Source organism: Rhea pennata, chromosome Z (genome assembly GCF_028389875.1).
Source record: "Rhea pennata isolate bPtePen1 chromosome Z, bPtePen1.pri, whole genome shotgun sequence".
NCBI classification, from domain to species: Eukaryota; Metazoa; Chordata; class Aves; order Rheiformes; family Rheidae; genus Rhea; species Rhea pennata.
This window is the reverse complement of record NC_084702.1, coordinates 35566637-35589776: the sequence shown is the minus strand read 5'-3', so window position 1 is coordinate 35589776 and position 23140 is coordinate 35566637. Positions and strand designations below refer to the sequence as shown.

The 23140-nt window shown below is 37.6% G+C and overlaps 1 protein-coding gene across 1 annotated transcript in view; it reads right to left on the bottom strand.

The window, feature by feature from the left end:
- The window catches only part of FBN2 (fibrillin 2), a 180226-nt gene that overhangs the window by 49046 nt on the left and 108040 nt on the right, over window positions 1-23140 (bottom strand). The window contains exons 21-33 of the mRNA XM_062599002.1: window positions 22752-22889; window positions 21497-21547; window positions 20861-20986; window positions 16063-16290; window positions 14532-14657; window positions 12204-12332; window positions 8301-8426; window positions 7443-7568; window positions 6480-6602; window positions 6220-6345; window positions 2212-2337; window positions 1298-1420; window positions 57-179 (exon numbers count right to left, since the gene is read on the bottom strand). Coding sequence (XP_062454986.1) covers window positions 57-179; window positions 1298-1420; window positions 2212-2337; window positions 6220-6345; window positions 6480-6602; window positions 7443-7568; window positions 8301-8426; window positions 12204-12332; window positions 14532-14657; window positions 16063-16290; window positions 20861-20986; window positions 21497-21547; window positions 22752-22889 — 1671 coding nt within the window. The remainder of the gene's footprint in view (window positions 1-56; window positions 180-1297; window positions 1421-2211; window positions 2338-6219; window positions 6346-6479; window positions 6603-7442; window positions 7569-8300; window positions 8427-12203; window positions 12333-14531; window positions 14658-16062; window positions 16291-20860; window positions 20987-21496; window positions 21548-22751; window positions 22890-23140) is intronic.

Below are 23140 nucleotides of genomic sequence, written 5' to 3'. Positions count from 1 at the left end.
GCTTTCTAACAAGAGAAATGATCAGTGAAAAATGAGGTTTCACAGAAACTTCTTACCAGAACAAGTAAATCCATCCCCTGTGAAACCCTCCGCACAGGCGCAGCGGTATGACCCTGGGGTGTTCACACACTGAGCGTTCACACTGCACTGGTGAGTCCCATTGGAGCATTCATCAAGATCTGTACATCGAGGCAAAAGAATGCAAATAGTAACAGAGCAGCTAATATACTTTGCTTACAATGAACTGTCAAGCTAAAAGGCCAAAATGCAAAGGTGATTTATTTCTCCACAGATGCATTAAGTTCTCATTAAAAGATACTTGCTTAGTATATAGTGATTTAGTATTAAAATTTCTTCTTTTAAAATTTCTTTCACATTGTACAGGCTTGGAGAAAATAATTCCAAGCAACAGAGGGCATTCAGTTGACTCATTAAGAGTAAATGCTGATATCATTATTTGAATGATAATATCTTGTTAAAGAACTTGGAATCAAAATTAGTTAAAAATAAACAAAACAAAGAGATATGGTAGTGTGAAAACCTGTCAAACATTTGGTGAGTCTTATCAATTAGTAAAAACATTCACAAGCAGCCTAAATCAAGTTCTATGAAAGTCATTGTAAGCTTCCTCCTTAACTTGAATGGATACTAATTTGGATCAAAACAAAAAAAACAGAAACAAAACAAAACAGAGAGAGAGAGAGGGAGGGAGAGAGAGATTCTCCTTCCCCTAGAGGGCAACTGCAGCTTCATCTATGGAAGTAGCCATGCAGGTACATGGCAAGGTGAATCAGGACCATTTCTCACACTAACTTGTGCTATGGGTTAGCTTATAGTTTCCTTTTACCCTTTGACCAGTAAATTCACACCCACTTTTAAAGAGTCTTATAAATTAACACACTATATCCAGGAACTAGTCTAACCAGGAAGATTCTGCTAGAAACACCTTTCAGATTTTTCCCTTTGAAGTGGGTCTTTTTTTGTAGAACCTCACATCTCTTTAATCAAATAATAATAATAAAGATCATGGAGCCTTTCCTTTTTTTCCTCAGACAGTACTTAAAAATCTTTGGTCGGCAGTGGAATCTCATAATACAGTACACACCTCTGACACAATACGAATTCTTTCTTTAAAAAAAATCCACCCCTCTGAAATATCAGGATCTTATCTACCCCTCTTACCAACACAGCTTAGTAGAAGAACACTATTTTAAGTATAAATTTCTGCATAATCACATGGTCACACTGCATGCTCTGGACTAAAGAAAGAGAAAAAAATAATTTTTTACACACTTACCAATACATTTAATGCCATTTCCAACCCATCCCTCTCTGCAACTACATTTGAAACTTCCAGGTACATTGACACATGAGGCATGCATGTCACAGTTGTGAGCACCGATTTCACACTCATCCACATCTACAATCACAAAATAAACTGATTAGTAAAGCTCAATACCAATACATAGGAGCACTGGAATTTTATGAATGATGTTCTTCTGACATGTTTTACACTCGTTTAAAAAACAAATTACAAGACTGTATAACATTTTAAAGCAAGTTATAACATTTTAAAATAAGTTACTTTCTATCATAAACTGACAAAGTAAAAATTGTATTTCCATTTTTGTTCTTTGTAAACATGTTTACAATTAGTTTGCTTTCTCAGTGTTTCTTAGTGTGAAATTACATTTTTCGCACACATTAATATAGGCTGATCTTGGTACATCTAAAAATGTAATGAGCCTTTGCATACGCAGGCACAACTTCCATCATTTTCCACCACCTTTCACCACCTTTTTTCTTTTTCACGCTTCTGCTTTTTTTCCTTTTGTCCTGTTCTTAGACTATAGGTCAGTTCCTGCAGCTTTGGTTGACAGATGAGTTCTTGCTGAGTTACATTAACACAACTGTATTCATACTTAAAATATGCACGAGAAATGTTTTTTAATTCAGTAATGATAAAAAATTTCTAATACAAATGCAGCTGTACCCACTCAAACTGCATTTGGTACCACAGGTATTCCCCTGTTCTTACTGATAAAAGCTTTACCTGTAAAATCACAGTTACATAAAGGACTTCCAGTATCACATTGATACTGGTCTAGGAGCATACCTCTCATTTGTCTGTGAACATTTGTGGATATATTTTACATTAAGGCCAATGAAGACACATGCACACTATGACATAACACTGGAAAAATGCTTTACCTGTGCATCCAGTGGTTCCTTTCTTGACTGAATATCCTAGCTGACAGTGACAAATGAAGGAGCCTTTAGTGTTTTCACACTCCCCGAACATACAGATGTTGGAATTCAGATCACATTCATTCACATCTGTAAGCACACACAAATTCATTGTTAGCTGAACATTATTGTCTTTTAACAGTACACTTTGTCTTTCTGGAATAACTTTAGTACGGTGAAGACATCAGAAGCGTTCTTCGCCACTCCAATGCATGGCATTATTATTATTCATTGTAATATGCTTCAGCCATTCCATTCTGTATTCTTTTAAATAAAAGGAAAACAAGTAAGGATGAATCTACACAGTCCAATCACCTCAATATTTTCTAACTGGATTGAAATACTATTTATTAGACTATAAAGTCAATTACTTTCTAGAAGATACACTCTATGGTTTTTACTTTATTTATTTTATTTTATTTTTTACAAATCATAATAAGCTACAATTTTCTTCCAAATAGACTTGTATTCACTTAATTGACCACTTTTTCTGTGCTCAAAATATCAACAGGCTTCAGTTCTCAGAATTTGACACATTTGTTTGGTATCTCTGAACACAATTAGATAAAGTTACACAAAAAAATAAAAATATGTAAAGTCAAGCAGTTTTTAATTAAAATTCAATACATAAAAGACAATGAATCTTGGTAACCATGAAGCTGGCAGAAGAACAGATTAAAACCAGATAGCTGTCAAATAACTAACTGAACAATTTTACACGAATGTGTTCTGAGTCATATTACAGTGAGGCCACATGGCTCAATAACTTTTGAAAAACACTATCCAATGTTTTCACAGAGCTCTCAAAATGATATTAAATAATATTACCATGCTATGACAATGAAGAGAGTTGCTGTACTGTGAACAAAAAGGCATTTCTCGTGTTTGCAGTTGTTTGAGTGTGGTAAAATGGCACGTATACAGTAATGTGGCGTAAACAGAGGCTTGGGATACCAATAAATTAAAAGTGTAATCAGGATATAATTAATGTTAGCTTGCCTTAAACCCCCATAAAAGCATATTAAATGGCGTAACTAATAACCGAATGTAAGTATTCAGTAACACTAAGATGTCATGGCTACGTACAATACTGCGTAAGAGTGTGAGCAATGTGACCATCAGAAGTGCAAAGAATGAAGGGTGCAGTTGCACGTACGAGGCAACCAAGTAACAAAATTTGTTGGAGTAAGGATAAGATAAGCATAAGGCACTGCAAATACGCAATAAATCCTCCTGAATACAATAGAATAATGACAGACAAGACAAGAAAATGAGGTAAGTTGTATCATGAGCAGAGAGGACTGCCCTTTTTGGGAAGGGAGCAATAGCATAAAAATAAGCAAGGAAAATCAGAGAAGAAAGATGACAAGCACGCTTCAGTTCTATTCTCATCAACATGCTCTCAAGCTTGATCACCTTGACCTTTGCAACCAAGAACCACCAAAGGCTGCAGACATCAATGCTAACCACATGGGACCATCTCCATTGTACTGTATACTCACAGCTAATTTAGAATATGATTGTTAAAGACTAAGATAATGATCTAAGATAATGTGGCGATAATGATCAATATTTTTTAAGAACTGACCACCAGTAAGGGTGGTATTAATGAATGAATTCAGTAAAATTTAATTTCACAATTTAAAACTAGCCTGATTTGTCAGTCTTCTAAACACATCACAACAATCTCTAATTTCCTAATGCACTGAGCTGTAAGTAGGAGGCAGATGAAAGCTTCCATGTGCTAAATATCCTCAGGTTCTGGGCAGCTGCAGACTTACCCCTGCAGTCTGCTCTGCTGAGACAAGACTGATCTGCTTCTTCCAGCATCTCGCTGCAAACGTCTGAACTACAAAGCAGCCAGACACAGGACTCTTACCACAACTGAAAAACTTCCAAACCCTTCTCTTATTGGAGTGAAAGATCATATTTTGAGAGTATCTATGACGCTTCAATTTAGTTTCTTAGAGTGTTTGCATTTCAACTATAGACAGCTCTTTTGCACAGTAGCTATCATTCTGCTCTGCCTTTGGAAAATGGGTAGCTACAAGATGATTTTTATTAATGATTCCAAGTATGTTATAATTCCTTGCTGACCAAAGAAAAAGAAATCTGACTGTGAAAGGAGGTGAAGGAAATTTCAAGATGGGGGGAAAAAATCAAAATGCTCACACTCTGTCACTCAAAGCTGAGGTGAATGAAAGGACAGGTCAAGAACTGTTGTCCTAATTGTGCTGCTGAAAGTAAATTTGGGAAAGAGGTGAAGAACAGTTGCGTAAGAGTATGCTCTTATGACGAAATGCTCCAAAAACCTGGAGCTCTCACTGGCACATGCAAAGATGGAAGGCCACCACAAGGGCAATATTCAAGGAGAAGTCAGGCTGCAGGGGGAGAAAAAAGACCCTTGCTGAAATAGCAAGTCATAAGCCACAACCATAGAAGTTGTTCTACAACCATAAAAGGAAAAAAATGTGACACGGAAAACCAGACATATCACAACTGCAGAAGCGCTCTTGTGCCAGACTCCCTTCCCAGACACCTGGGACACAGTGTGACTGCTCAGCACTTGCTGCTTTGACGCAGGCTGAAGCTTCAAGAGAGATAAGTTTGCTGTTGATGGCTCTCCCAGTTTCACTGCATGTTGCATATATGATGAGAACTTTCCATGAGAAAGGAAACCACTCCTAAAGCAAGATAACGTAGTTTGTACCAAAGCTGTGATTTAGATTCTTATACTGCACGCTGAATCTTCAGCATAGGCTTGCAATTATATTACAGAGCTTTAACATGATTTCAGCATTTACCTACCTTGAGAGCTAAATGGATTATAATCACAGATCTGATTAAAAACTAGTACTTAAGGCATGGTCTTATTATCAGTTACACCTATGTCAAAGTTTTGACTTTATTAAAAAAAAGCTCAGCTTTTATACCAGTTAAAAAGCAAGGAGCATCTTATTTCACATGCTATTAAATAAATACAAAATATTGCAAATATTTCTACAAAAAACCCACACTTTGATGTTAGTTCCAGCAAGAAACTTAATGAACTCTGAAGGCTTTTTAACAAACTTGATGATACTGTTAGCAAGAAAAACAATTACATATATAAAAGAAATTTACACTTCCTCACTGTAGATTATAACCTTAGATTTTAGTTTTTATTTTCTAAGAAAACAGTTAAAAGTAGTCGTGTATAAAATGAAAACAGTTTATCTCATTTTACAGCTACTAACATGGGTAATGTGAAAAACTCATTGAAAAGGTCCGTTCTAACTTTCAAGTTGATTAGGTAAACACTGGGATATGAGCCCAAACTGAAAGAATCTGGAGTAACTTAAAAGTGAAAGTGAAAGAAAATCTCCAATTCAACTCTGTGGAGGAAGGGAGACACAAACAGGTCAGGACAGCTTTGCTCAGCATTTCCTTTAAGTACTTTCTCCTCAGAGTGCATGCATCTGTGTGCACATGCACATATATAAAACGAGTAATGAAAGCTTTGTCTGACAGATGTTCAAAATATATAAAACTATTTTATTAGTATGTTCAAACTTAAAATAAAAATATATGAAACTGTATAAAATGGAAACACCAAGATAAACTAAACACATCAGATTAATTTGAGGAAACACTTTTCATTTTAACTTCCTTTTGTAATCACTCATGGTAAATTTCAGTAGGTGAGGGAACATACTAAAAAATTTACAAGAGACAGTTTGATTACAGTTATGATTAAATCACTTCTATTTTTGGAATTCCATGAGTTGACTCATCCTTATGGATGAATCTTAACATCCTTTCAGAGTCTTCCTAATATCTATACTGATAGGCAAGGAAAGTCTATGGATCTTTTGTTTTCTGTAATTTACATATATAGTTTAAACCTGCTTTCAGGATTTCAGCATAAAATCCTAAAACATTAGCTGTACAGTTTTTAGGGCTAAACTAGATTTGGTACATACAGCTACTTACCAATACAAGTTTTCATGTCCATAGAAGCCATAAATCCATCGTAACAGAGACAGCGATACTCTCCCGGAATATTAGTACACTGTCCACCATCACAGATATCTGGATTGTTTTCACATTCATCAATATCTGGAACAAAAGCAGGTAATAACAGTGTCACAGTGGTAGGAATTGGCTAAAAGAGTACCATGTTCACATTAGCGAAATGATGATTCTTGAACTTTTATTTTTTAATGAAATCTCATGAAGATATTAAAACCTACCTGCACATGTCCTGACATCCGGCATTAGAGCATAGCCGTCACTGCAGCTACATTCATAGCTGCCTTCTGAGTTAGTGCAGTGGGTGTCACAGCCTCCATTCATTATCATACACTCATCAATATCTGGGAAATAACATTAGTACTAGGTTATTTAGTAATTCTGCTTCTATAAGGGAAATCATTTTCTCTTCTCATTTTACTTAGCAGATGAACCAGTTTATCAGTGATGTGATTTTGAATTTTTATTCTCATTCTACAGTCTCTGATTTATGCTTTTTTCAGCCTTCCCTGCTTCAGCTGAAATTTTATCTATGGGAGCAAGTGGCTACCTTTTTGTTGTTGATTTTGTTGTTATGTATTATTAGCAATGCAAATGAAAGAAAAAAGTACAAGACTACATTTGGAAAGAAAAGCCCTTGAGAAATTAAAGATTCATGAATGTTTGAAACGTAGTACAGATCTACAGTTTTGCAAAAACTAAAAGGAGACACTGTTAAAAAAAAATCTACAAATAAAAAATTGCTCACACCCTCTCTTCTTCTTGGCAATGGGTTTACAACCTTCGTAACTTAGACTAAGTTAGCCTAGGATTTTAGAAAAGTATGCAGCAAGGAGAAAAAGTGAACAAAAAAGTAGCAATGCACTAGCAACTGGACTCTGTTGCTTTGATCAAGAAATGGAACAACATTTTCTGCATATTAGGCTCAAGCTCTTGGTTTTAATGAAGTAGTATCATAAGAGTATTTTCTTCTCAGTGTTCTACAGAGTTCAATAGAACAACAATCTTTTCATCTCTTCCAATACTTTTAAAGAGGGATTCCAGACAGTTCATGATATACCTAATAGTAGAAGGTGGCTCTGTTTCATTTCAGAAGGGAAGTATGAAATGAAAGGAAAACAAAAGATAGATGAAAAAATACATGTTGAAATAAAAACACATAGGTGAAGGTATAAAACACTTGCCAATGCAGCCTTGTCTGTCTGGCGTGGCCTGGTATCCAGAGTTACAGGAACACTGGTATGTTCCAATCATGTTCACACATTTGCCATTTCTGCAGAGATTGTCACTTAATGAGCATTCATTTACATCTGGAAAAGAATCATTCATAACAATTTCTTATCATTCAGAAGGCAGACTCTAACTATACAAATGCCGGAGAAACGAGGATGAGCAATAATATTTTAAACCAGTGGCTTCCATATGGTTAAAATTTCTTGTTCTTAGCATATTCAGTCAAGGTATGGACATCTGAATAGCACACTTAAGCCAGTGACAGTAGGCTTATTCTCTGAGTTTGTGAATATTAGCTTCATAGATTCTCTCAGACACAGCTCATGTAGCTACAGTTCACTATTTTAAACTAACTCTTGCAGTGAATAAGCACCAAACAGAAAACCAAGAGGTGATTTGCTTTTTACATGTTTTTCATCACTTCAATGAAGTACATGCAAAAAGGAGAGCTGCATTACACTGAGCGACAAAACCACTTTTTTGTGCCTGTAGGAACACAGTTCACTTTGTGCTTTTATAAATGCAATTGAAAGTTGCCAACATGAGTGGTATAGTCCTTTGAGCTGCTTAACAGCCCCCAAGAGCCCTGATAAAATATTCTTCTTTGAAGTCAACAGTACTGAGGGCACTGGAGATTTTCCAGGATCTGTTACAAGGTTTTAATTTGAAGGCATTCACATAAAGGAGGAACATTAATTTGTATCGGATATTCCTGAGGCCTCATTCTTGCCAGTGACAGGAAGTTTCCACATCACAAATGACTGCTCTTCTTAGAAAGCTGAAAACTGCTATTCTTACTAGAAACTCACCTATGCATTCCTCACGTGACAGTGACAGCTCATGTCCCAAAGGGCAGTCACATTGAAAACTGCCTTCTGTGTTCACACATGTGCCACCTCTACACAGCAGAGGGTTGCGTTCACATTCATCAATATCTAAAAGAAACCATGATAAACAAAATACAGAACCATTACTAAGTAGCAACAAAGAGAAAAGCAATTCTCATTTTAAGTACCTCAAAACCTAGAGATCACAAACAAAAGGATCGTTTTATTGAAGCAATGCTCCTCCTTTCCTTATGCTGCATAACAATGCAGGCAAAAAAAAAGTATGGTTAGACTCTAAAGATGTTTTTTCTCCTCAAGCAAAACCAGAAATTCATCATTCAGAAGGAAATAGTCTAAGAGAAATAGGAAACCAGAAAAGATATCGTCTATTTATTTGGTTACCATTTAGAACAATGTATTAATATGATGTAATTTTCAAAATAGTGGCTTCTAAAGGCAACCATAAGTCCATTTATGCATGCATTGTCATTGTTTTTTTTTTTTTTTTTTTTTTTTTTTTTTTTTGCAGGTAATAGAGATGAGCATGTAAACTTCTAACCACACAGTTTTTCCATTTGATAACTACCACATCCGCGGATATGTGGTTGAGAAAAATGTTTGCTACAACTTAAAATGGAAATTTGAGTATTTGACTCAAAACAGATAAAAACATCTAACACTATAGCCGTGGATGAACAGAAAATGAAAGACATTCAAAGTTCAAGATACATTCATACTTTCAGAGTCCCAGAAGGCATTATGGACAGCTATCCTTGACATTGGAGGCTTCTGTTTATTTAGACAGGCAAGTATTACTTTTTTCCAGCCTCAGAGATCAGGAAAGATATCATGGAGTCCTGCAGGTTAATCACATTAGAGGAGAAACTGTCTGATGACAGAATCAAACATCTCTCTGATACACTCCTGCTTGCATAATCCTCACAGCTCCAAAATGTTTCTATCCAATGCTGTGCCTTCCTTTCTTAGTTTTTGCAAAAAAATTAAATCACTGAAGAAGTAATTAATTTCTTATCTTCTTATTCTGTTTACTTATTTGACATTGTTTCCCTGTCTCTGTCTCTCAGATGATATATCTCTGACAAACATTGTCTGCATTTGTACTCTGTCCCTCATGAAGGCTATTCAGCTTGCACGGTTTAGCTTCCTTGTTGCATTCACCTGCAATTCAGGCAGTGACTTTTTGAGCCTGCAAGATGTCAGATGATCCATCCCAAAGTGCACGCAATGAAGTAAAGATGGCAAGAAGTCTGCATCACCTTCTGGACCACAGGACTACACGCCTGAGCTCAGACAAGAGCACAGGAAGCTCCTGACTAAGCTCAAACGTAAAAAGAAAGCATAGAAGAGGTCGAGGCAGGGACAGATGACCCAGGAGGAATATAGACACACTGTCTGAGCATGCAGGGATGGGGTTAAAGAAAGCCAAAGCTCACCTGGAGTTGACCGTTACAAGAGACATGAAGGGCAACAAGAACAGCTTCTACAGATACATCAGCAGTCAAAAAAAAGACTAAGGAAAATGCGAGTCTGTTGCTGAATGAGGCAGGAGAAGAAATGACAAAGGACACAGAAGAGACTGAGCCACTTAATGCCATCTTTCTGCTATGATCAGCCTTCAGGTATCCCAGGTCCTTGAGACAAGTGCGAAAGTCTGGAGTAATGAAGACTTACCCTCAGTGGAAAAGGATCAGGTTAGGGAGCATTTAAACAAACTGGACATAAACAAGTCCATGGACCTAAATGGGAAGCCAGGCAATGTCACCATGAGGCCACTCTCAATAATCTTTGAAAGATAAGAGGTAGTGGTGATCAGGTGGTCAGCGGTTCCTAAAGACTGGAAGAAAGCAAATGGCACTCCTGTCTTCAAGAAGGGCAAAAAGGAGGATCTGAGGAACTACAGGCCAGTCAACATCACCTCAATCCCTTGGGAAGGTGATGGAGCAAAGAATTCTGGAAACCATTTCCAAACATATGAAGGACAACAAGATGACTGGGAACAGTCAGCATGGATTTATGAAGGGGAAATCATGCTCAACCAACCTGACAGCCTGCTACCACAAAATGACTAGTGCAGTGGATGAGGAGAGAGCAGTTGCTATTCTTTGTCTCAAGTTTAGTGAGGCTTTTGACACTATTTCCCACCACATCCTTACAGACAAAGCACAGACTAGGTAAGTGAACAACGAGGTAGACTGAAAATTGGCTGAACTGCTGGGCTCAAACAGTTATTATCAGCGTCGTGAAGACCAGTGGGAAGACAGTCACAAATGGTGTATCCAGGGGTTGATACTGGGGCCAGTAAATGTTCAACATCTGTATTAACGACGTGGATGATGGTACTGAGCATACCCTCACAGCAAGTTTGCAGACAATACAAAACCAGGAGGAGTGGTTGATGCACCAGATGGACGTGTCCCTCATTCAGAGGGACCTTGATGGGCTGGATAAATTGATTCACAGGAACCTTGAGAACTTCAACAAAGGGAAATTCAAAGTCCTGCACCTGGGGAAGAATAACCTCATGCACCAGTGCAGGCTGAGGGCTAACCATCTGGAAAGCAGCTTTGCAGAAAAAGACCCAGGCATCCTGTTGGACACCAAGTTGACCATGAGCCACCAACATGTCCCTGCAACAAAGACAGACAATAATATTCCTCAGCTGCATTAGAAAGAGTCATGGTGAGGCCACATCTGGAAGCTGTGTCCAGTTCTGGGTTCCTCAGTACAAAAAAGACATTGACATACTGGAGCAAGTCCAGTGAAGGGCTACAAAGATGATCAAGGGACTGGAATATCTGTTGTATGAGAAGAGGCTGAAATTGTCTGGAAAATAGAAGGTTCAGGTGGGATCCTTTCAAAATGTATAAATGCTTGATGGAATGGGTGGGCAGGGGAGTAAAGAAGATGGAGCCAGACTCTTCCCAGGGGTCCCCAGTGACAGGATGAGAGGCAAACGGCACATATTGAAAAATACAGGAAATTCCATTTCAACAAAGGAAGAAACTTTTTTACTGTGGATGTAGTCAAACCCTCAAACAGGCTGCCCAGAGAGATCTCCATCCTTGGAGAGATTCAAAACTCAACTGAACATGGTCCTGGATGACCTGTTCTAGGTGGCCCTGCTTTGAGCTGGAGGTTGGACTAGATCATCTCTAAAGGTCCCTTCCAGCTTTAGCTATTCTCTGATTCTGTTTCAGTAACTGCTGAGCAAAGATGCATTGCTTTGTTTATATAGCTTTATCACACACACCCTTATCAAAGACATATTTGCATAACAAAAAAAAAAAAAATGGTTTTCAGAGCCATAATAATAAAAGTGATCTTGTAACATAGGGGTAAGAGGATTCATCGAAGAAGAAAATCTCAGACTTCATTTTCATAGTGTAAGCAGAAGACCCTCGTGAGACTTTTAAAGGTAGCCAGTAACTTTTGGTACCTCAAATTCTGCTCTTAAAACTTTAGACACTTTAAAGAGACGCCATTTTCTGAAATATTCTCAGAATATCTTAAGGCCTAAGAAAATCAAGGAAACTTAAATCACTTGTTATTTTTGAAACTCCATTCTTCTTAGTTTTACCAAATGTTTGGATAACTCATTAGCCATTACATGAATGCATAGTTGCTGACATTCTGAAATTACCTAGTATAAAAATGCATAACTGAAATTAGTAGAAATAACAATCAAAGCCTGAGGCAGAGTTCAATTATCTGTCCTATAAGCTGCACATCTCTCTCATTTGTTCATAAAGTCACTATAATTATGCATATAAAGGGTTCAGTGGTGCAGAACCTCAAGTAGTACAGAGTACAGTCCGGCTCTGTAGAACAAATGGAAGGACTCCAGGTCATGCTGGCAACACTTACCCATGCAGTTTTTCATCATCATAAATCCACTTTCGTAACCATCAAAGCACTCACACTCAAAGCTTCCTGGAGTGTTGACACAGGTACCACTTCCACATAAGTCTGGGGAGATCCGGCACTCATCAATGTCTATTTGATAGTAAATGAAGGGAGAAAAATCAAACAGTTTAAAGTAATCCCGTTTTTCACAGAAATGAGATGAGGCTGTGGTAAATGAATTCCATAGAAATTGGATATAGTGTACAGAAAAATAGAGAAATATGTATTTCATTTAAAATTTAAAAGGATGATTATATAAAAAACTGTTTTTGAAAGACTCATAATGCAGTGCCTTCATATCTCTCAGCTAGAGAGTAAACTCTGTGATAAGTAAGCTTCTATTAAGTGCAATTTACAGTTACATTGCTAAGGACAGTAACTGTAATACATTCTGAGTTATCCTTATGCAGGTACCAAATGACTTTGTGACTAAAGTGCCATTGATATTAAATCACTTCTTATAAAGTTATTTCTAAAGAAGTAACATTACAAACTTACATCTACCCTTCCATTTAGGACTTACGAGGTTAAAATAACTCCTTTGAAAGCTATCCTCACAGTTCTTTGCTTCCTTATAGCTTTTATATTTTATATTTGAATGCAACTTACTCTGGAAAGCCACAGCAAGTTTCTAGAAGATGAAAAAGAGAAAAGAAACTGATTCGGAAGGGTTCTTTGTAAGGCACTTTGGTAGTGAGGCAGGAAGCTCAAGATGAATTTGTAGTATGGACATGATCCAGTGAAACAGATCAGGAAGGAGAGGGCTGGAAAGAAGAGTTGGATAACCTCTTCCTCCCTATCTCCTCACACTTTTTCAGCCTTCTCTTTTGCCTGATTCTGTTGCTCATCCAGTGTCTCATCCTAGTTCGATTTCTTTGTTTCATGCTCTCCACTACACCCTCTACCTTCAGCTCCATTCATATCGTGTCATTAACTTTTTTGAAGAAAGTCACAAGGAATAAAAATAGCAGTGCTTAAAACGATGACAAGATTAATCCAGGACAGAGCACAGAATTGCTTCTGACACCCGGCAAGTCCAGAGAGGAGCAAGGAATAACAGTGCACAGAAGGCATCAGTATGTCTGAGGGTGAGGCAATGAGTTGGCCCAGAGACTGACTTGTTGTGCAAGTGGCTCCAGGAAACTAGGAAAGTACAAACAAATACAAGTGCTGTTTTTCACACAGGTGAGAGTCTTTTCTCCCTTCCTCTGTGTTACTCCTCATAGCTAGGTTTCTGCTGGGCAAGACAGTTGAGTCCTCATGTACACATGTGTGGAGGTCTGTGGGATGGCAATCCATGTGGCGGGCCTGGAGAGTCAGAGAATATTCGGCCTCCTGTAGGCTTTATAAAACATTTTGTTGTTAATTTAAAACACAAAAAGGCTCCCATTTAATAAAATCTGAGTCTCTAGGGCTGGTCAGTGGAATGCTTTCATCAGAACAATGTTTCAATGAAAAACAGAACAAAAGAAAAAGAACCTTTGTAGGGAGAAGTTCTCCGACCTACTCTCGTTAATTTAGAAATAAAGTTACTTAAATGCATTTCTCATCAATTCAATCACTATAAAAACAAGGAAATCACCAGTTAGGGCAACATTAACATCCAGACCAACCTCAATTCACATGCCTTACCACCCACACTTCATATTACTCAGACACACTTATAGACTCCTGAGCTGTAGAACAAAACCTCCTTCATTTTCAGCACAGAGCCACCCACAATGCAGGCATCCAGGTTCTCATAACCAGAAAACTATCAAACTTATCTTCAATTCCAGTTTTTCCAGACAGTAAAGAACAAAATATTAAACTTTTATATTGAATGCATGTATCTTGCACACTGAGTGAACATTGCATTGATGTCAGAGTTGCAGTGGTGCGTATGTGTGTGCTTAGTCATCAAGTCTAAATAAAAAATAATTTGCAGTGAAGTCTCTCAGTTCATTTGGTAATACAATGTGTAGAGAGTGAAGAGTATAAGTTAATTAGCATGTTAATATATTGCACTTTACTGCTGGTGATCCTTACGGTTTTTTACAGGTCGTACTGATAGGGCATTATTTGAGCAAGTTTAACAACAGTTCACCAAATTTCTAACGTACATCTATCAGAAGAAAGTTATATTTATTTGAAAACTTTCTGAAAGGGAGACTTATAGAAAGTTGACCATTCTGCACAGGGATAAAGCTTTTAAAAATTGAAGGAAATAAATGACAGTATATTTACAGATCATCAAGCGATGCAACAAGCACAAGTTCTTCTAAAAACTAGGAGAAATAGAAGACTTACCTGTACAGTTTCTTTCCTCCATATCTAAAGCAAATCCACTGTTACATCTACATTTGAAACTTCCAATTGTATTTCTGCATTTACCATTCATGCACATACCAGGGAATACTTTACATTCATTGATATCTATAAAAATAAAGACAAAAGAAAACAGAATTCTTAAATGCTCAACAACAAACTTTATTCAGCGGTAACTTCCTGTTCCTTCTTACCAATGTGTGTTGTGCATCATTTTGCTTTCTAACACAATAACTACACAGAGTTTCTCTGTGCTGGTTTATAAAAGGATAGCTTTTCTCTTGTAGAATTTCAAGTGAAATGTTTCACCTTTCCTAAGTCTGTTGTCCTGGACAGCTGGGATAACACTGATTGTGAAAGAACCTGTACGTCAGCCTCTCTCACATGCCCATAAGAAGATTTACAAAGTTGAACGGGCTTTCTTATACTCAGTGAATATAACTTACTGGATGACTGTTCTTACCCGAGAATAATCTGCCATGAGACAAAAATTATATCTCATGGGTATCAGTGTTAATAAAGTATGGTGCAAATACAAAACCAGAAAGAAACAGAAAACCCCCACAAAAATCACAGAACGGACGAAACTCCTTATCACCACTGAACTTCCACAGTTTGGCCTGAGAAGAATAGTAGCTCTAGAAAATTAGAGCTTATTCATGGTGAAACAGAGTGCCAACCTGCTAAAGTTTACTCAAGCAGCTCAACACATTTCAGACAAACGTTTCCAAAAATATCTTTTTAGAAAAATAAACCAGACATTAAAATATTTCAAGATCACCTTAGCTTCTAAACACCGAGAAATTTAGAGTTTTCTTCTCAGATCTCAGTCCCAAAAAGTATCTCAGATCTGGTTTCTTAGCCATTTTCCAACACATTAAGTTTTGTTTTTCACACCTTTTGGAGTAGGGAAACCAGGAACAACTGGATAGCAGGGACAGATGGTTTTTACTTCTCTGTCATGCAACTCCATTGCCCTCAGAATCTGAGAGCAACCTCAGACATCCTTCCTGTTTAATCTCTTTATTAGTATTAACTCTACAAATTTTACAGTGTCCACAGAAAACATCCATGCCTCTCCAGTTTCACTTCTAGAGAACCCTGGCAAAATCACAGTAATCTTTTATGTTTATATCTTAAACTCCCTAACTTTACACAATTCTTAGCCTCAGTTCACTCTTTGCACAGCACTACTTTAAAAAAGATGCACATTTTCTGTTGTTCTTATCATTTGAGCTCCCTTATCATCAGTCATGTCACTGCCACTTCCTTTTTCTCCTTACCAAATTCAAACTTCATTCATTCTTTCTTTTAAGCTCCTGTAAAACATCTGAACACCATGCAAGTTTTGAATTTTCTACCAGCACTGTTAGCTCTGTAAAGCAAACATCTCTACAACAGCTCCCATCTCAAACAGGTAATAAACATAAAAATTCTGGAATTTCCTTGGAATATACATCAAGATGTACCTGTGAATCATTTTTAGACCCACCAGGCAAGGACGACTTCTTACCTTTATAAAATGGCCTGCCAGTTAGGATATCTCCCCTGTTGGAAAAGCCAGGACCTCTGGGGCACAGAGCCTCATATTCCTTGGTGCCAGGCTTAGGGCACTCCTCGCAGTCGGAGCCCCAGGCAGCACCCACGGCACAGCAGCAGGCATCCATACGGAACTTGCCAGGCACAGACTGAACGCACTCATCTTCATCCCATCTCAGGTAGCATTGCTCCATGCGGATATCTGCTCATTTTACAACAACAAAGGGGAATTTTACTCTTGGCTACACTTTTCTGTTTTTCAAAAGTAGCTACTTCTGATGTACGTGTATGCGTGAGAAGTAGTCTCTGGGAGACGGATTTCTGCTCAAGACTGACGCTTCTTCCCAACACTGAATCATTTGAAGTGGCTAATACTGTTTTGTACTGCTAAGTTTCTAGACCCCTGTTGTATCGCATAAAAGTATTGCTTTTGCAATCTCACAATATCAAGACATACTATTACTCTGATGTAAATGAGCTTTTTAGGCTTCCATGTGTATTTGGTAAGCGAGACATGTATTTCTCTACTGTATTAGGTATTCTCATTGGCAAATTGACCTGCATTTATGGGGAAAAAACACCAAAAAACAACTACCTTATATTTAAAATATTTGATTAATAATACAAGGAATGCAGAAAAGATACATTTCACTGATCATGGTTAGTCTTATTTTAAAACTAAATAGCAGAAATATAGTATGATTTTCAGAAAACTTAATTATGGTTGTACTCTGGGGCCCCATTTGCAAAAGGGCAGGCCCACCACAAGATAGATTAATTTCAGCGTGCCAGTAAAAAATACCACACACTGGTCTGTACATATAGAACATCAGCTTTGCTGTATTCGGCATACAGCCAAAAATGCCAATAACAACCCATTTGATAGCATCAGCATATTTCACAATTTTCACCAATTTGTATACATTTTTCCATCAAAAAAAATAGTTTAAGTTTAAAAAAAATTTAGAAGAACTTTTATATTTGTTAAAATAAAAACTTGATATTAAAAAACACGGTCAACAGGACAGGTCAACATTTCTACAATGCAGGAAAATTTCTATGCCCTAATTCCAAAGTACTACCAATAACGGGAAATTGGCAGTGTTGATTACAGCTACAGAAGATGTCTGTGACATTTACACAGAGATTTTTTGGTAGTTTAATGATTTCCAGGACATTTGCCCATACAGACTACAAAAAACTCCCAGTATTTGTTCAACTCAACAAGTCAAAAAAAAAAATCATAGGAGATGGGTTTGCACTGAAAAAGTAGAGCCATGGCAGGACACGCTAGCTCTCCACTATCAACATCTCTGCTTTTAGTTCACTCAGCATAGGCAGCTGGTTAGGATCAATCATTGCTTAACTTTCTGAAGTCTGTATCAGTGTATTTACTCCAGTTCTCAGTTCTCCTACAAAACTGCTTTACAAGAGGTTTGGTTTATAACTCAACAGTCAAATTAATATTTTTCAGGAAAAAAGACCTTTGGCCACTGATCAGTAAAGGCTCAGCCCAATTCCTGCTGAGGCCAATAGAAAGATTCTCATCCAGACCGTCAGGAACAGAATTCAGACTTTAAGAAAGGGCATGTAGCTCCAGGAAACCATAGTTAATTTTGGTGTGTGCATAAAGACAATGCAGTATCTAATAACATAACATGAAATGCTGTATTTTCAGAATAAATATATGGCATTAATTTTTCATATGATATACTGGACTGCAAGTTAAGCTTTAGCAAACTTAGTAGAAGTATTTTAAATGCTTAGCACAAAAAGCTTTGGAGGAGATGCAAGATCTAAAAATAACACAGATGAGCTGCTGAACTATTTTCCATACAAGTCCTTCAAAGCTATACAGATTTACAATATAAATTTACTCTATGCACATCTTAAGTTAAACAATTTAGAAGCAAGTAAAAGAAGTGGAAATTGTTTAAAGAATACTCATGGTTTCCTGTAAACTATTCCACATTAAGATCATATTTATTTTCATTTCAAGAGATTCAGCAAATACACTGCTAATAAATATTTGTTTTTGCTAAAACCACTGTAGTGGACTCTGCAGGAAATAAACATATTTGAGAAATGTATCACATAGTCCAAAGTGCTTATGTAGCATAAGAGAAGGCATATGTCTTGTAATACAAAAGCACAGTTTTTTTATTAAAATCTGAGCATGGGTTTGAAAGTAAGAGAGTTGTGTACGTTGCTTGAAAATGGCTACCTTGTTCCAGCCTTTTCTTATCTCTATCAAGAACACCTGAATTCACACTTGTTCTTATCAAATTTCTCACTGAGGAGTAATGCAGGGCTGAGGACCACAGACAACAATAGCTAGCAACAGTATTACTAAGTATGGAGAAAAAAATGCTAGTGAAACCTAACATGCACAATGGCTTATGACATGCGCGTACATAAACAGACACACGCACATTGGCAGACTTAGTTTTGAATTATTTCTCTTTTCTATTAGACATTTATATCTATTACACACATCTGCTCCTCTTCAAAGTTCTGGTTATTTTTTAAAAAGTCTCTATAACTATATATTAAGATTAGAATTAACAGTAAAAAAACTGGAAATCCTAGTAACTGCTTGTATCATCTATTCTTAGTCATAGTGCAAAAAAATGAAAACTGCTGGTCTGAACTTGAATCTGATTGGGAATGAGACCATTGTTGCAATAAAGAAAAGGAGGGTTAGAGCAGGCAAATCCTTGGCTGAAACAAAGGAAGGGCTGAAAATTTTAATTGCTCTGTTGTTCGGTTTTCTTAAAATAAATCAAATGTTGCCAGTATCCACATATTTACAGTCCTTAGAACTGATAAACAATATAACAAGAATTCCAAAATCTACTGTAAAAATTCACTTCCTTGTTTGTATTTTTCTTCATCTCTGACCATCATTTTCTGAAGATTTCAAAAAGGCAGTCTGAAAGATGTACTGTAAAACAATGAATTCCTAGATGAAGAAGCTGAGCATGGCACAAAATAATTTCAGTTAAAACATACACTTTTATGTAATGTATTACAAATCATAACAAATCCATGGTTGGTATTTTTCCCAATAAATTTATAAAGAAACATCATTCTAAATTAAGTATTCTGTATTTAATACCACATAAACAAATGGTAGCATCTGAATATGGGTTTTATAGCTTCTCAGCTTTAAAGAATATACAGGTTCTCTAGGAGGGCATCAGTGCAGAATTGCACAGTAAAAAATTTTTGCAACAACATGGCTTTTCATAATACCCAAAACTGTAATAAGCACTAGGACACATTCACTCCTGCACTTCTTTGCTCCAAAAATAGTTACAGAAAAGATACAGGGTTGCCGGGGGAACACTTTCTGCTAAGGGATAGTGTAGGAATTGTGGTGAATCTCTTCTACTTATTGCCCTCATCTTACAACTCTACTCAGCCCTGGTGAGGCCTCATCTCGAGTACTGTGTCCAGTTGTGGGCTCCTGGGTACAAGAGAGACATGGAGCTACTGGAGAGAGTCCAGCGCAGGGCTACAAGGATGATCAGAGGGCTGGAGCATCTGCCCTGTGAGGAACGGCTGCGAGAGCTGGGCCTCTTCAGCCTGGGGAAGAGAAGACTGAGGGGGGATCTTACCAATGTGTGTAAACACCTGAAGGGAGGGTGTCAAGGGGACGAGGACAAACTCTTTTCAGTTGCCCCATGTGACAGGACAAGACGCAATGGGCAGAAATTGAAGCACAGGCAGTTCCGCCTGACCGTGAGGGGGAATTTCTTCCCTGTGAGTGACGGAGCCCTGGACCAGGTTGCCCAGAGAGGTTGTGGAGTCTCCTTCTCTGGAGATCTTCAAGGCCTGCCTGGATGCGACCCTGTCTACCATGCTCTAAGTGACCCTGCTGAGCAGGGAGGTTGAACTAGATGATCTCCGGAGGTCTCTTCCAACCTTACCGATTCAACCTCAGTAATTAAAGTCTTAGCTCATTCCTTATTTCTGTGCCAGCACAAAAAGTTTAACAGATTAATAACACTAACTACACTTGCTACAGGATTTTTTTTCCCTTTAATTTACAAAGGGGTTCAGTATTTTTTATACCTGAAGTCCTTCTGGTAAAGATCACTATTAACAGATTAATAACACTAACTACACTTGCTACAGGATTTTTTTCTCTTTAATTTACAAAGGGGTTCAGTATTTTTTATACCTGAAGTCCTTCTGGTAAAGATCACTATCGCCTTGGCAAACATCATCTTTTGTGGGTGTAAGACATTAATGCACTGTACAACATTGTGCAAGATGGAATCTTATCTTCAGCTACATTCAATTGGATTCCCTTCAAACACAACTTTTTGTGCCAAAACATTTACCAAACGGTACCGAGTTCCACAAAAATGACTGGACTAGCATTAGAGGAGAGTGCAATTTACACTAGGCTCCTGGCTGCCCAGCCAACTGCTTATTAACGAGTTCCCAGTAAGTTAGGCATTTCTGCTTGGGAATGGGAGTCAGAGTAAGGGCAGCACTCCAGCAGTACCCATAGCTCACACTGCAGCGACAACAAGCTGTAACACAAACATTCATATTCCCTCAGGTGATTAACATCTCTGCCCTAACTGGGACAAACTGTTTCATATTTAAGCAGGCATAAATTGAAACCCATACACTTCACAAACAATTTCAAGAAACAGTGCAATTCAGAAACAAACAAAGCATCCTTTCACACTCCTAAAATTATATTAGACAATTGTTTTACACAGCTAAAGAGCTGGCAGAGTTGACTGGGCTCTTACCTAAACACACCCGCCCCGTTCCATCCAATGTCAATCCTTCCGGGCACTCACAGCGAAATGAGCCTCTGCTGTTAACACATCGCCCATTGGGACAAACCCCCGGGAAAACATCACACTCATTTACATCTGTTGGGAAGTGAAGAGTTGAAAGAAGTTTCAGAATGTGTGCTACCTTTACTGAGCAGAGTGCTACAACTTTACTGAGCATTTGAAGTATATGACAGAAAGCAAGATACTCTTACGCATATTGTGTTAGGATCTGAATAGTTCTAAATAAGCTCCCAGTGATCTCAAGGGACTATTTCAAGATCTGCAAGCCATGAGGCATAAAAATGACACATTTCTTTTCTAAGTAAGACTCCTTGCACTATGTTGGAAATGGTTGAGAGGAAGGATTAAACGCATTTTGAAGAAGTAGTTCTAAGTGCTTTGTATCCTCTTGATATCCTCCAAGAAACAGTGTAACATTTAACAATTCCTAACAGTCAATAACTGTCTGTAATAGCAATTACCTCAGGTCAATATGATTATGTCAGAGAGGAAAAAAAAAGAAAAGAAAAAAGAACATAATTAATCCCCTTTATCCCATTTCCAGAGGGGAAAAAATGACATATTGAGTAAGAAGCAACAATTTACCTTCACAAGTAACACCCTTAACTCTGGCAAATCCTCTTGAGCAAGCTGCATCTGGAATCAAGCCAAAAAGATTTATCATTGCTTCAGAATTATAGAAACATAAGAGTAAATAATTTAAAAATAAATGTAGCTTTGCAGTTTTCCTACACTGTTTAATACTTCGTGAACAGTGGCAAGTGCTCTAGACTCAATCAAAACTACTGACTCAGGTGTGTTACTTGAACCAAGTGAATAGCTGAAGAAATTAAATCTCTATTGATTACTTTCTTACGTGCTTTCTTGGAGGGAGACCAGAACACTCAGCATCTAATCAGGTCAATCTTTAAGGCAGATAAGGATATTATAACAACTTCTCATTCTATACAGACACCAGTTATGCAAGATGAATGCTTAGCTCTCCCAGTATTCATTCTAGCCTGTTATGTTTCTTAAGTTTGTGTAGCAGTAAGAATGCAATCACAGTTGCCAGCATATGCAAACTTCTGCAATGCAAAATAATTTCCATTAAGAAAAGCAAGCATTTACTCAAAAATCTGTACTTAAATATTTTTGAAAGATAAAGTTCCTGTAAAGTTCCTTGAAGATTTAGAGCTTTAGTGATGCCAGTTATAACTAAAGGTAGTTTTTCCACTCCCACTTCATAAAGGATCTGAGCAACGACATTATCTTACGGCATGCCTGAAATATAAAATGTCACATGCTGTAAAGATATGAAAGCTTGTTGAAATTTAGCCAATTCTAGAACAGAAAAAAATTATAATTGAATGTACTCAGTCTGAGCTAATTAGCTCTTTATTAATTGTACCAGCCTAACCTGACCAAGCTTGTACCTTTTGCTTGGTGCTGCACTGCACAGCTAGAGCTCTGCTGGATGTTTGCATCATGTTTGTTAGAAAGGATACACACACCTGCAGTTATTGTTCAAATTAAAAACCAAAGGTTAAAATATTCTGATGCTGGTTCAGCTGTAAGTGGCATCATTCAGACCTCATGGGGTCTCTTCCATAAACTACAGTGCACATTTAGCATTCCCACTCCCAATCTCTAGCCCTATCCCCATGATCAGATAATAATGCTACTCTGTAATGAGTAACTGTACGTAATTGTACACAAGCTATGTTTTTGAAAATAGCTCCACAGATGGTGCTAAGATACCCTTATTTCATTTTTTTTTTAATACGTTGAAGGGAATCTACGTACTGATACATACACTCTTCTCCCAAAAGATGTAGGACATGAAAGCACTGCACCATACCTAATTCACATCGCTCACAGGGGCTGCCCCATGCTGCTCCTAAGGTAGCACAGCATTCAGATTTCAGTGTGGCACCATTGATGTTGACTTCACAACGACTGTCCTGAACATTAAGCCAGCACGTCCCCTTCAGGCTATCTGCAGCGGAACAGAAAACAATATTGAACTGTCACAGGAAAAAGAGCTGGCATTTCCTCATGCTCACTGGTAGCCAGAGTACGAAGGGAACATAAGCCACCTTTTAAAGGAAGACATCCATCAAGATCATTTATACGCAGCTTATTTTAGAAGGGGATCACTTAAAAGTCATTAATAGAGAGTGCTACTAGAGGCATTTTATATTCCAAGTTCCACAAGCAGCAGAGGTCCTACAGCAAATACCATGGATT